Source organism: Pholis gunnellus (genome assembly GCF_910591455.1).
Source record: "Pholis gunnellus genome assembly, chromosome: 14".
Classification (NCBI taxonomy): Eukaryota; Metazoa; Chordata; class Actinopteri; order Perciformes; family Pholidae; genus Pholis; species Pholis gunnellus.
This window is the reverse complement of record NC_136541.1, coordinates 8,166,308-8,181,252: the sequence shown is the minus strand read 5'-3', so window position 1 is coordinate 8,181,252 and position 14,945 is coordinate 8,166,308. Positions and strand designations below refer to the sequence as shown.

Below are 14,945 nucleotides of genomic sequence, written 5' to 3'. Positions count from 1 at the left end.
CACAAATGTGCATATGTAGTAAGAAATATGACCAGGCAATAAGGTTATAATCTTTTAATAAAAACTTTGGTATCAATAACATTCTGTCCAATAAAAATAAGTGTGACACTTCGTGATGTCACGAGTCACACCAGGGGCTCACCATCTGTTTCTCCAGAAATAATGCAGGATCCATCACATTACCACGAAGATATTCAAATGTAGAAAAACAATTTCATTGTGCACTTAGATAAAGATTAATTTATATCTAAACACTTCATTCAATTATGCCTTAAGAGTGTGGAAAAGAAAGAGTCAGTGCTACAGACAACCAAAATAATTTACACTACAATCTTGATTTCTGTCTGTATTTGGTTGATAGTTTGCATAAATCTTACAGATTATGAATTTAGATGTTCAGTTATGTGCATTTCTTGTTTCACCAAGCTGCAAGATGTATTTTCACCTGGGAACAATGAATCTTAATGGATAATTATTATTCTCTGCAAATGTCAAACGTTGCAGCTTCTGGTTAACTCTGTAACCTGTGCAAGGGGATCTGCATCTAAAGTAGATGTGTAGATCGAGAAAATCAAGAAAACACTGGATGTCAATTTCTCCCAATTCTCTATAATCACAAAATGATGAATGGACTTTAGAGGTGGAATACCTTAGAATCAGTCTAGTTCAGGGGCAATAAGGTCATTTCTTGACCAAAAATAAAAGACAAACTAATTGTATTAAAATCCACTTCCCCCGCCCCCCCCACCCCAAATTGGTTTGTGTCCAAATCGGAAATCTCTCAGGGAAAGGATGCACAGCAGCCACAATACCCCTGGGAAATACAGGACAGAGTTTCTAAATGGAGGGACAGACAACATTTCTGGCCACACCTCCTCAAAGCTCATCTTTAAGCTTTGCTTCCTCGTCTTCCATTTCTGAAAGTGCCTCCTCCATTTCATCCTTTGTTTCTTCCTCATCAACGTCGTCATCATCGTCGTCGTCGTCTCCGCCATCATCTTCGTCATTATCAACTTCGGTGTCTTGTTCTTTGTTCTTCTCCTCATCTTCCTTTCGTTTCAAGTCATCTTGCTCCTGTTTCATTTTCCTCTCGGGTTCCTGTGGGGAAAGTTTAGATAATCAAACCATGTCGCCTCATCTATTCAGTATCTCACTGGCAATTGCTCTGTGTGTGTTGTGTAAATGACAAAATATGGCTTAAAAAGAGCACCAGCACACCTTTGTCACACCCCATGTCTCCATTGTAATGTCTTCCGCTTCCTTCACATCGTCTGAGATAAGGAAGTTGTCAAAGACGGTACCAGATTTCACCTGAGATAAATCAGTAAAAAATGTTAAACTGTAGTTTAAGCACCACTATGGCAACAACATTACTATCAAAGATGATTTTTTTTTTTCTCTCTCACCTGCCAAAGATCAAGACCTAAAACAGCAACGTTGTCAAACTTGTAGATGTTTGAATCAGGACTGTATTCAGGATTATCAATCTCTGGATGCACCCAGGGTCCTTTGTAGTTGGCGTTATCGATCTGTTTGGGTTTCCATTCTCCCTGCAATACAAAAAAGTATTCATCATCAGGAAGCCAAAGCTGAGGAAATATTAGCCATTTCTCAGGTAGGAGATCACACAAAGCATAAGCCATGACTATCTAACTTTAGCCTACCTTGTACTCTGGGTTAGGGATCATGGGTGGCTCCCACTCTCCATCCATATCCTCATCCCAGTCTTCAGGCTTTTTAGCGTCAGGATCTGGAATGTTTTCAGGAGTATCCCAGTTCTAAAAGAAGAAGAAAAAAATGTAACTAATAGAATTATGAACGTAGATCTAAAGCGCAAGACTGCTGTGAAAATCCTTGAAAATAGAGAAATAAATGGAAAAGCACTCAACATTTCCTATAAACAAACCCTAACCTCCATACCAGCATCCTCAGTCAGTGCGAACCAGAACAATGGTGCATTTGACAAATTGTATTACTTATATCAGTAAGCTTATGCACCTCAGGCTTGGCGTCATCAGCATCGTCAATCTTGGCACGATCATCCCAGTCCGCTGGCTTACTGGCTTCGGGGTCCTTAATGGTCTTGGGAGGCAGGAAGTCCCAGTCATCCTCCAGACTGCCAGATTCTACCTTCTCGTTATCAATCTTCACCTCGTAGGTCTGATCTGGATTCAGGATCAGCGTGTACATGTGGGTCAGCTCATCATCCTAGAAGAAAAAAAAAAAACAATCGTTTGGATCAAGCCACTGGTGCAGAGGCTGTGCATGTTTTTTATACTCTATTTTAAAATGCCAGAATTACCTTGCACTTAATCTCTTTCTTGATGAGGTGATTCTTGCCCTTGTAATTGAAGATGACGTGGACTTTCTTTGTGCTGTAGCCACAGATATCAGGGCCTGGGTGAATAAATAAAAACTAGTAATTGAATTTATGTTCCAAATCCTGTTATCGTAACCATTTCATTATAATTGTTAATTACCATGCACATTATCACTTACCAAACATGACGTAGTAGGAGGATTCTCCATGCATGTCAGTCTGATCCAAGTCTGCAGGGAAGACCTTCACATAGCCACCACCACAGTCAATCTTTTGCTCGTGCTTTACTGTAAACTGAATGACCAAAGGCTTGCCCTCGTTGCTAAAAGGCTCAAAACGGGCAGAGGTCGCATAGAAGCGAGCATCCTGGCTGGTTTGCAGACCTGAAGAGAAAATGCAAAAGAACATTTTTGCAAACACAAGACAAAAGCAAAATAGGTTATTTTTGGCTAATAGCGTGACAACTGTTCTACAAAACAGAGATGACAAGGTAATTAAACATGCACTGGATCTCATACATTTTTTGCATAAAAGAGCTGTTTAGGACAATGTATTTACAGCACAAACATTTTTAATGACAGGTGCCTTGGCATCTTTTTAGCCATAATGAACATAGCATGATCAACGCAAATAGATTGAATATGTAGATAACGCACAACGTTTAACTTACCTTTGTCTTTCTCAGCATCTCCATAGAAGTTGCCAGCTGTTAGTTTCCACTCTCCATAGTCAGATTTGTGTTTGGAATTCAACCAGCGACTTCTCCATTCATCTGCACAGAAAAAGAACACGTTTGCAGAGGTTTAAACACTTATTTTACAAACATCAAGCTACTTCCTGTAAACCACATTAGCTAACTGGCGTTAGCTACTCTATGGAATGGTCAAACCCCGGCCACATTTGTTTGAATAGCTAACGTTTATACAGCAACTTAGGCCACAGCAATTTCGGTGTCAGTAGTATGGGTGTTACGTTTGCTTGCTTCGGGGCCTTGGTAAAGTTAACGTAAGCCAGCTGCCAACCCAGTTAAAGTTAGAAAACGGAGATGTGACGCGTTTTACACTGAATCACCGATTGAACAAGAAAACCGTGAGAAAAAAAAAAAAAAACAGGCTTTCAAGAGAAACTCAAGATGATAATTGTGACAAAATGACGGCTAACAGTCAAGCTAACATGCAATGCATCAACGTCAACCTCATGCACAGCTAGTATACATTTCTATTCCAAACTTACCACCGTCTAGAAACTCCTCCCGAAAGTAAACTCTGGCATGAACGGAGTACACTGCTAACATTATCGCAACTACACCCAAGGCTTGCATTTTCCCCATCTCAGCTTAACTTTCCACTACTGACAACGTCCTTGCTAAGTACTGAATTCCTTGCGAAGAAGGAAGAGGAGAGAATATTTTAGAGTCGCTCCAGCGAACAGATGTATGCATGCCATTGGACAACGAGTTGGTGTGTCTGGACCAATCACAGTAGACCACGAAACTTATGTCCTCTCCAGAGCCCGATCCAGGATCAGTGATTATTTCTATCATTTCGACCTTGTCATCATATCAACATTCCTGTAGAGGGTGCCAAATACAAAATGTAGAAAATAAAAAAGTCACCATAGTTGACCTGAAGAGGACTCGGAAGTCATTGCAACTAACGTTAGTCACCTGATGATGTGTCTCTAACAATTGTGACGTTAGGCAGAGTTAGAAGACTTAACGTAACAGAGTCAACTAAATGAATAGGGCTACAACTGAGAGAAATGTATGGACAATGAGAATAATCTAATATCTGACAAGCACTCAAAAACGGAGGGAAAGGCCACAAGCAAACTGAAATATGGCGAGGAATGTTGAGAGTTAAACTACTGGTATAGCTATGTCCCCGCCTCGTCGATGGCGCTAACGGCTAGAGCGCGTGGCATCTCCACGCTTAACGGCAAAATCAGCGGTCAAAAAACAATTAACAACAGCGAGTCTGTGGAAAACAGAAACAGCACTTAGAGAAAATGTGGTCAACTGAGTTTTGGTAAGGTCAGAAAATGTTACAATAATGTTAGCAAAGTTAAAAAAAAAGGTGACTTAACTACTAGCTAACGGCAAACTGACTCACTCCGAGATACCGTTATTTATCTAGCTAATGGTCATGTTAATTTTAACGTTAGCTCTAATATAGTTAAACTATCACAAGTCAACATTAGCACCAGGTTAATCCAACAAACGTTAGTTAACGCTCATCTATTAACTGAAACTAATAACACGTATGTTTCACACTGTTACAAATAACTCAGGGTAAACCCAACCATGTATTACTCTAACAAACAAGAGAAAAAAAGAATCAATTTAAAAAAGGTGGTAAGCGGCCAGGCTGTAGGTGCTGTAGTGCACTTCAAGGTGTAGAAAATATGACTCAGTGTGGGGGAGGGACCCTGGACCACTGTACAGGTTAAGATACTACAGTAATCAGACAAATGATCTATACATACATCACCCACATAGCACCAATTGATGTCCATGCCTGTTCTGTATGCACAGGACCTGATGCATCTGGGTGGCTTCAAATATATGGACAGATTACATCTACTGAGGACCGTGTTGTTAAGTTGACCAACATGTTTCTGTCGCCATCCCATCCTGTCAGTCCCACTGGGTGTTATGGAAGTAAGTTATAGTCTCCTATTTGATCTTTCTGCCTTTTGTGGAATGAATGAGATGTTGAGGCTGACAATTATTTTGTTTACAGGATGATAGTAGAGATAAAGTTGGAAAAACACGCCAGAAGACGAAGCCGACCACTGCACTCTCACACCAGCACCGGAATGCAGGTAACTTCTTTTGGAGAGAAAGTACTAGTGAGTAGTTATCTGAACTTTGCTGCACCAAATTCTAATCCAGCATGTATAACAGTACATATATAATCAGGCTCTTTTTAGTCACTCCCATTAAAGATTGTGCTTCTAACCAATGGAGGAACATGAGACAGGTGTTCTAATGTACACAAACCAATCCGGAGGTGTGATATGCAAACAAATTTCAGTATGACCTTAATAATTTGTAGTCAATTTGACAAAATAATGCGTTAAAACAGCTCACAATCTCACCATTTGTAAACTTACTAAAAGTAACACGTAACAGCAATGAGGTCTGTAATTTTTGCAAAGAGGAAGACACTCTAGCCAGTTGATTGTCTACATTGAAGAGAACCCTTGTGTTGTCAGTCTGGTTTCCCTTAAGTTACATTCAGCACTCACTAATGTGGTTTCATTCATTAGTCAGTTGAGGTTATGTTGAGCAATGCAATGAACGCAAAACTTAACCATTAATTAACATGTGTGCTAGTGAATGCTATGTGTGTGTGTGAGGGAGGGAGAGCTTTTTTGAGCGACATGTTTTTGAGTGACAGTGTTCACTTTTTCCCAAAGTGAACACTGGGGCAAAGACGAGCAACTGGCGCCAGCCATCAAAATCCCCCCCACCCTTTTAAGTGAGCCACAATTATGTCAACGGGGGAAATGGGTGTCTTTTTGAAAAGTGTTCTTAATCAAACCCAATTAATTCCGCTCTTTTCCCTTATTATTTCCACCGTGGACCACGTCCCGCTAGTCAGCCTGTTAACTAGAGCCTGGGCCCCAGCGAAGGTCACGCTTGGCCAAGCAAAATAACATAATTAATCACTCGTTCTGAGGGCCTCTCGAGCAAATTCTGGGGGGGTTTTTTACATTAAGTTTTTCTGACAAAGGTGTGGTGAGAAAGGGTTATCACTAAATATAGCATATTTTAACACTTTTCATCTACATCCTTTTTCACTGTTGTATTATGCCAAACTGCTGAGGCATATAAATTGAATGAACACTTAGCAATGCTCTACCTGCAACACTAAAGGTTAGTAATTAGAAGCTGAGCAATGAGAGAAATAACTTGAAAAAAAGAGGAAATTATTCCTATGAATGTTGGTATTAATCCCTTTGAACACCTCTCATAAAGCCACTGCTTCAGTATCTAACAATTTCATACCCCAACCTTCAAACCAATCTGACTATAGATAGAAGCTGTGAAGCATCCGACAGAAGCATTTCATTGATGACATCAAAAAAATGTTTGCTCACAAAAATGGTGGGTATTGAGTTTAGGTTGTCTGCCTACTAACACAGTGTTGCAAAGTACTCAAATGCTAAATAAACCTCTATACAAACCTGCATCCAAAAACAAAATTGGAGCAGCTAAACCACACAGGCTAATGGAGGGCAATTAGAACTTGAGCCCTTGTGGCCTCTGCAGCCTAGCAGGCGGGGCCTCCTGACACCCCTGGATGGGCCTGATGGAGTGGAGCTTCATCTGCCTAACGGCTTGGCAAAGCTCCACAGGCCTGGACGAACACAACAGGCCTCCATCAGGCCAACTCTCTCTGTCACAGCTTACGCGGCCTATTGTACATAAGCGCTCATTAACGACACAAAGTCATGTTGGTAGCTCACTAATGCATGTGCAGGAATAAAAAAACAAGATCCACAATCAAAGTGCTTCTACAGTGGTGCTACTGTAACTTTATTCTGTTCTCCACATGGACAAAAAATAAATCACAGTCTGAAAACTTTATGAAAAAAAATATTTTAAAATAATAAACATTCTCACACATTTATACATGTATGTGTTTTCTAGAAAATTTCAGTTTTATTTCTTTGGCTTTTTCGTCCACTGTTGTCAACAGGGATTGTAACAATATAAACAAAAAGACTATACAGCTGACAGTGTGGATGCTGTCATTTCTAAAGGCCATGATATACAGATCATTTTCTGAAGTGATGTAAATATTCCTTACACTTCCTTATGCCACAGGGGACTTCCATTGACAGCCACATTTCCCTCAAAGCATTGCCACAGTATTCAGTAAAACATTTAGGTCAGGAATGATAGCACTAACTTAATGACACAGTATTTTGTAAGATAGTGGAAAGCATGAGTAAAATGCATCGCAAGTTACTCTTCCCTTGATTCCATTAAATGAGATATTTTTGCTGGGTTTCAAGAGCCAGAGAGAAAATGTTATTCAGAAAATATACTTTGCTAGCCTAACACCCTTCTGCATAATTTCAATGCACACACACCAAACAAACACACACAGCATAAACACACAAGCAATATTTTCATGAACGTATGTCTCTGACAAATGTCATTTGCTTCTGGTTCCAACAGCTACATCAAACTGTGCTACTTCCAAGGGTTAGAGAGGCTGCCAGCACCCATTAACTTTCTATCTCCTAATCTTTAATCTTTAATGCATATTTAGTCAACAATGCAATTAGGAGCATCTTTTACCAATAAGATCAAGATTAAGACAGCGCATAATAGAAAACAACATTGATATGGTGTGCCGTATATGTAAATTAGAAATAGTATAAATGTTCAGGCTTGAGGGGAGGAGCAAAGTTAAGCAGGTCTTGAAAAGGATTTTTCAGGGGCAGCTGAGGCCATTCTGTCTATGGCTGAGAATCCGGGGTTAATCGCTTTAAAAGCAGTAATTAGGTGTTAAGAGGTATGCTTGTCTGTTTAAATTAGCCTCTGAGCCAGATTACTCTCTGTGACTTCCGATAACCTCCACCATCAGGACTCAATGCTCTCCAAAAGGCCAGTTTAATGATTTAAATTAGACACATATCACTTTTGAACCGAATCAAACTTAAATTTGGGGAGATGTTTTTTTGAAATTCAAAACTTGCTTACAAAGGACCCAAAAATATACTGGAAAATTCTGAACAATAACTACACTGTTCAGGGATGGAAATGGATTGAAAATACAAAGACAAAAAACCCAACAAAAGAGACAAAGGGAGAAAAACCTCTTTTCACAAATCAAATTTATACTAACATTGTCTAGTTCTGACAATCTAGATACAAGCAAATGCCCAAAGCACAGCACCATGTTCATTAAACCTCATGAAGATATTGTCACTTCTGGGGATTACACCAGGTTCATGTAGACAGAGTTGGGGTCGGTATTACATTTTTTCGAAAATATCTTTCTTTCCAATAAAAAGGATTTAAGACCGCAAATGATGCTACTTCTGACCACATGGCTCTTCTTAGCCTCTCATATTTCAGTTTGCCAGGACTGTCTCAAATGTATCAGAAATGTACTCAGTTAACCCATAAGAACCCAAACCAATTTTTCATTAAAGGAAAATTATAGGGAATACAAAACAGACTAAATGGACCGCATGGAACACATTTCTGAAAATATTTTCTAAATACTACCCCCTATAGCTAGAGATCTGAAATGTTACATATATGTCACAATGGCCGTTTACATATAAATGTATTACTCATTTGAAAATCAATCAACTTGGCCTTTTTTTTTCTTAGTAACAAAGTTATGCCTTTTTATTTGCATTTCCACAACACATATCAAAACTTAATAATTTACTTTTCTGGTTAGGTTTAAGCAAAAACAAGACAAAAATGTCTTGTTCTTGGATGATCTTCAGTGCATCCTGAACACTGCATCGTTCATTCTAAACCACACTGCAAAAACAATAATGAAATTACTTTGAAAAAGGACCGAATTAGGATAGTTAAATCTAGTTTGTTTGTGTTTTATTTACTGATATGCAAAAATTCTTTCATAATACATGTTACTAATAATTGAATCAATTTGACATTATTTTATGTTTACATTTGTTTAAATGTCTTTTAAATTCAACAACGGAACGTATTTCAACAAAAAAATTATTGAAACAGCAAAATCAATTGAGCAGCTCATTACTATTTTACTTATTGTGACAAATATGTCACATTGGTTTTTCTGAGACTTTATAAGTTTAAAAGCCTGATGTGACATATCTGTCACAACAATATTTTCATAACTTTTTATTGATAAATTAGTTTGATAAACATGGTTAGAACAGTTAAGAGCTAATGCAGGACATGTTATCAACACATTAGAATTGTAAAATGTGTAGAAACTTACCTTTTTAGCAACAAAAACAAGCTTTTTGAAATGAGCTAGTTCTGTCAAATCTTATGGGTCTTAACGTTGACACAAAAGTGTTTAACACATTCATCTTGAGGATTTTCTCTAAATAAGAGTCTATTCCAAAACCAAAATAAATGCCCCTCAGAGATTTGATAATTCTTTCCTGAGGGCTAAAACATTTAAAGTGATCTTTTTTTTTTATCACATGAAGTTTATTTTCAAGCGTCAGCCATCAAATGTCACGTGTCCTCGTTATGGGTACATGAAACAAACAGTGGAAGAGCAGTTTGTAAACATTCATGGGAGCAGCTCAAAAATCCCTCCCCGGTGGCTCATCAGATCACATGTGCTGCCAGGTTTTATCCATTGACTGAATGTGCTCTTTGGCCTTCATCCTGAGTGCTGCAATGCTCGAACTCCTGTCATCCTCCATCGGGTATTTATCGTTGAAGCTGGGTGGGCACTGGTAGGAAGGAGGGCCCATTGGCTGCATACCTTGGACCATGCCAGGCGGGGTGTTGAGATAGCCATGGCTTGGATAGGCAGGCTGCAGGCCCTGCGGTGAACCCATGTACCCTGGAATGGTATGCATAGGTGTAGCACTGGAGATGGGCGAGGTCAGCCAGGGATCAAGGGGCATAGTGGTGGCCCCTGGCCCCATGTTAGGAGGCATCGGAGGACGGTTGAACGATAACATGGGGGAATCATGGAGCTTCATGGTGCTAGTGTCCATCTTCTCTTGACGTCTCCACTTGGCCCTTCGGTTCTGGAACCACACCTGAATACAGATAAATTAATTAAGAATTGGTGCAGTGAGGCATGGGGACATAATAGCAAAAATCATTCATCATAAAAATATTTATATACATATAAGTAACATTTAGATAAACTTAGTCAAACTAATTTTGGAAAAGTGGTTTTATGAGAAGTGTTCCAGATTAAACCTTATTTGTCCCAAAACTGTACAGACTGTTTTTACGGCTGGGTGCAGCATAAAGTATGGAAAACAATTATGATAAAATGTTTAATAAATTGTGTTCTGTTGAATTATAAATTATTCTGCATTTGAGGGCTAATTGTCCATAACTTTAAGCTGCCATTTTCTGCTCAGTAACCATATAACCAATACCAATACCATGACTTTGTACCAACACCTCATACCATTAGAATATCATATAGCCCCTACCTGAACACGAACTTCAGGCAAGTTAACCTTCATTGCCAACTCCTCACGGCTATAGACGTCCGGATAGTGGGACTTCTCGAAGGCTCGCTCCAGCTCGTGTAGTTGATAGGTGGTGAAGGTGGTCCGGTTTCTTCTGTGTTTTTTTTTAGTGTGCTCTTCCTCTGTAACGGCCTCTGGAGACTCCTCAGCATCGTCCACTTCCTTCTGCAGGTTACTCATTTCTTCATCACACTTGTCACCGGAGAATAGGTCAGATTCTAAAATGAACATGAAAGGATACATATAGTATGATGTATAAGATGCAAGAAAAAGTATATCCTTTAACACATCCGTTAATTCATTTTTTAAACAAACAAATATACGAATAAAATAAAAAGGGAAACGGTTTATGTTTGGGAGGTTTTAGTCTATGCATCCTCTGAGTTCGATCCACTAGATCAGCTGTACTTTCCGTAGTGTTCATCACTGTTTTGGGTCCTGGATAATGTCCATGTCCCCCCACTTTTCTTCCATCTGTGCTTCTTGCAATCTCAAACAATGCGACAGTTTTTCTATTATCTAGATTAGCTCTTCTGTCTTTATCCATTGTTTCCAAGTAGGGGGATCCGCTCTACCCGGTTTATTTGTGATAACTGGTATCAAGCTAGTAAGCAGGTCCTAAAAGTTGGCAAGGCCACAAGGATAGAGTAGGACACAACCTACAGCTCTGACAAATTAAGCCAATGCGGAAGTGCCTTAAACTTGCATTCTTTCTAATGGCCATCAGGGGGTGACTCCTCTGGTTGCAAAAAGAAGTCTGATTGTCTATAAGTCTATATGAAAATGACCCTACTTCTCACTTGAATTATTTTCTCAGTAAACATTGTTAACATAAGTTGATGATCTCAATCAGTAGTTTTAAGTCTTTTTCAATACAACATGATATGCATTTAGTAAGAGATGATCCCATTTAGAGTAAAATAGACAATTAAGCAGGGTATGGTTTAGGGCGTGGTTAACTTGTGATTGAGAGCCTTGTCCAGTCTGGATGTTGTCTGCGGTTTTGTCTTTCAACTTTAACCCTTTCACATGGTGTTTTCAGGTCATGAAAGTTAACTGTAGCCGTTTGGACGCCTACAAATGTGATATTCAGCATTTGGTTGTACCACCCTCTTGTGTCACTTCTGATTGCAAAAAATGTGGCGACACCTGAAAGCATCTTTTGGTTTTCCAAAAACAACTCGGTGAGCAATTATTCATACTGACACCTCAAAATAATAGGGATTCACAAAGTTCAAAGAACTTTCCTTGCCTGGATTTTTTATGGACAAATCTCCTCACTCCCCACATTACTTATCACCATGTCATGTCTTGTTTCAACCAGAAATGTAGTTACAAGCATTACAAAAATATGTCACCAGAAGAAAACACCTCTACTTATGTGTGATTGTTGATAATTTCAACACAGATGAAACTTTTTAACCTGCAGCCTGATCAAAAAGTGAAATCTTCACTCTTCTCCTCATGATAAAACAGCTTAATGACTGATGACCTTTATACAGTTGAGGGCTTGCAAACACCAGGGGTTTGGCAAGTCCAAATGACATCACGTCTTTCACTGAATTCTTCCCCCGCAGTAATCATAGTAACAGATGCTACCAGTTAAACCTATGATTCCCTGCCTCCTCTAATCTAACAAGGGACTTAATGGCTTCTGCACAAGTTGAGTAAACAGTTATAGTCCAGATTGTGTCTTCCAAAACATGAATGTACTAGAGCAAGTGAGCCAATAGTGAGATGCACCAAAGCTCGTTAATCATTCCAAATCTTTTAAGGCAATATGGTCAACAGATCTTGAAATTATGATGCCATGGAGCAAAATTTGCTTTCCAGCTAGTCTGTGAATTCTTTAAAGCATGAATGTTTTAAAGGGTACACCATGAATACAGACAGAGCAGTATGATGGCTTTTAATACCAATTGAAAGTTACTTTCCTTGTGCTTTCTGCTGAATGGAAGAAAATATTTGTTTTCCACATCATCACAGTCCATTGTATCATTATTGACCGTAATATAGGGAACTCTGGATTAAACATGAAACTCTTTAAGCAAATGAGTCACTGTGGCCTTGGCATTTGTCATAATTACATATGTACAGGTTACAGGTATAAAGCACCCTAATAGAAGTGTGTAGTTTACGATATTATCCATGTTTATGGAGCAAATTATCATTTCGATCATCACAAGTGTGGTGGGAAAAAAATAAGCTGAATATCTAAATTGATCTAAATCAAACTCTTGCAAATTTTGCCCCAAGACCCATATAGAAGTCTTACAAAATCTTGCTTTGGTGTATGAAGCACTTAAATAGTAGCAGTACGTTTTTTCGTAGGTTGTAGCTACGTTAATATGCCATATACCAGGCAATATTAAGACAGTCATTCTTTATTACACCCTACATGATGATTGTGTCTCTGGGTTATTACAAAATCTGCAGTTATCAGGTGTACTCAAGACACATGAATTGCAGGCCAGCTTAATGCATGGCCACTGAGAGTGGATATGAGTTGCGATTGATCATGTCCATTATTCTACAGCAATACATTACAGCAGTGATTATATTGATTTTTAAAAATGGCTTCATGTCCATAGATTATGTCAAAAAGTATAGCAATGTTGCTTTAGATCATGTAAGCATACAGCAGCTGAAGTGTTATGTCTGTCCCAGGCTTTAAAACGATTTTTAGCTACAAGTAGCTGTAACAGAAACACCATCCACAGAACATTATTTTAAATTTGCCCAACATCTCAAAGTTACCAACGGTTACAAAGTCTTGTACAAATGAAAATAAATGAAGCCTTGTAACCGTTATGTTCGATATACAGTAACTTTGAAGCCATAAAAATTGCGACTTGGTTTTAATTATTTAACTCAGAACAACCTTCATATAGATTAAATTACATTTTAGAATAAGCAGGTAGAGTGATATTGTCAGATATTGTAAATGTGTTTTTCTAACTTTAAAGCAACATAAGATTAATTGGAAAATGAGGATTCAGCAGAGTAGCATGGGACACTCATGAGAGTGGGAAACAAACATTACTAGGGAACTAAAAGACGTTTGCTATTATTTCAGCTGCCTTTGTATTTCTGTTGTCGTACTGCAATGTGAGAGTCCGATCGGCATCAAACTACATCCCTGAAAAATGAATTGTTCTATCTCTGTAGATGAAGCGAACAAATATAAATTCAAAAAAATTCAGTACTATGCTTCCCCTTTTCCACTCACCAAAACTGCTACCATTATTGCTTATTTTGAATGTATAAGTTTAAGTGCTAGTTATATTTACATACTTTGCATGACTGTCCTTTCAGACAACCAAATAACTCATCATGAGAGTAGTTGATAAAAGGTAACACTTGAACTTTTTTATAGAAGGTCACTGGTCAAATACTTTTGGGAAAAAAACTGTGTGGGAGTAAAGTGTTTTAAACCGGACATATAACACGATGACAACCTTACAGCTCTACTTCCGCTTGTTGTACAGCTTAAGATAAAACCTCCATTATGGTCCTGTATTAAAAGAGTTTCTGTGCCTAATAGTTTCTTTTCTGAAAGGACTCACCATGGTAGGAAGAATGTTGGGAGCTGTCACCCAGTTCTGGAAGGTGCCCATAGGGATCCAGGGGGAGCTGCTTCTCAGGGTGCTGTGCGGTTTCTCCGTTGTTTTTTTTACTGTCATCATCCCCTTCCGAATGGAGTAAAGGGTCCTGGTCTTTAGTGAATCCCAGTATAACATCAATGCTGTGGACCCTGCCTCCACCGCTTGACCCAGCACCTTTTGCCAAGTCATAGTTGTCCAGGCAACTATCGTCCACTATTCCCAGGGTATCCATTGACAAATGCATTCGAGCCTTTTGAGACACCTTTTCTCTTCTTTGTCAGAAAAAAGCAAAATGCTACCAAGTGTGACAAAGCAGGGCAGTTGTTGTACAGAGCTATTGTTCTGCTTCACGTGAAATAGAGCAGATTTATGTGAAGCGTGAGGGCCGTATCCTTCAAGGAGACTGAATATATTGTTTACACAAAAGCCGAACCAATTCACATCTTTATCTGCAAGGGAATGAGAGAAAATAAACAAGACATAACATTAGACATTAGTCATGCCAATGTAATATCTGCATTAGTAAGCAGGTTCCCTTGTTTTGATTATTAAGATAGATCACTTTAAATAATGAGTGTGACTATCTTGCTTTTTCCTCCAAAAGAAACTTCACTAAGCTATGCTGTGTTAGTATAATTTCCATTATGATGAATAATCACATGTGTTGTTCAGAACACACATACAAAACTAAGATGTAGGAAGAATTCAAAAGTGAACAAATGAAGAATACGTTGAGCTTATAGTGTCTAGAAAAAACAATCAAATTCTCAAGTCTGATTCCCATCATTGTTTACTTTAACATTTTATATCTCAGCATTTTAAAAGTT

The 14,945-nt window shown here is 38.7% G+C and overlaps 2 protein-coding genes across 2 annotated transcripts; both read right to left on the bottom strand.

Annotated features, from left to right (window-relative positions):
• Positions 1 to 39: 39 nt before the first annotated feature.
• Positions 40 to 3,697, bottom strand: LOC306706388 (calreticulin-like). Its single transcript, XM_079173456.1, has 9 exons — positions 3,554 to 3,697; positions 2,991 to 3,092; positions 2,500 to 2,703; positions 2,303 to 2,397; positions 1,999 to 2,208; positions 1,665 to 1,778; positions 1,407 to 1,550; positions 1,219 to 1,311; positions 40 to 1,098 (listed from the first exon to the last, which is right to left on the bottom strand). Exons 1-9 carry the CDS (start codon positions 3,648 to 3,650, stop codon positions 877 to 879), a joined length of 1,281 nt encoding a protein of 426 aa, XP_079029582.1. The 5' UTR covers positions 3,651 to 3,697; the 3' UTR covers positions 40 to 876.
• A 5,931-nt stretch (positions 3,698 to 9,628) lies between these two features.
• LOC306706295 (retinal homeobox protein Rx2-like) lies at positions 9,629 to 14,362 on the bottom strand (the record flags this gene model as incomplete). Its single annotated transcript, XM_079173308.1, has 3 exons — positions 9,629 to 10,066; positions 10,475 to 10,731; positions 14,080 to 14,362. 3 exons carry the CDS (start codon positions 14,360 to 14,362, stop codon positions 9,629 to 9,631), a joined length of 978 nt encoding a protein of 325 aa, XP_079029434.1.
• Between the last annotated feature and the right edge of the window lie 583 nt (positions 14,363 to 14,945).

Excerpts from the sequence above, each read along its gene's own strand:
- LOC306706388 (XM_079173456.1), bottom strand. The coding sequence starts at position 3,650 with ATGGGGAAAATGCAAGCCTTGGGTGTAGTTGCGATAATGTTAGCAGTG. Across the intron at positions 2,209-2,302 it reads AGAAAGAGATTAAGTGCAAG|GATGATGAGCTGACCCACAT; the intron begins GTAATTCTGGCA and ends TTTTTCTTCTAG. Across the intron at positions 1,312-1,406 it reads TAGGTCTTGATCTTTGGCAG|GTGAAATCTGGTACCGTCTT; the intron begins GTGAGAGAGAAA and ends GATTTATCTCAG.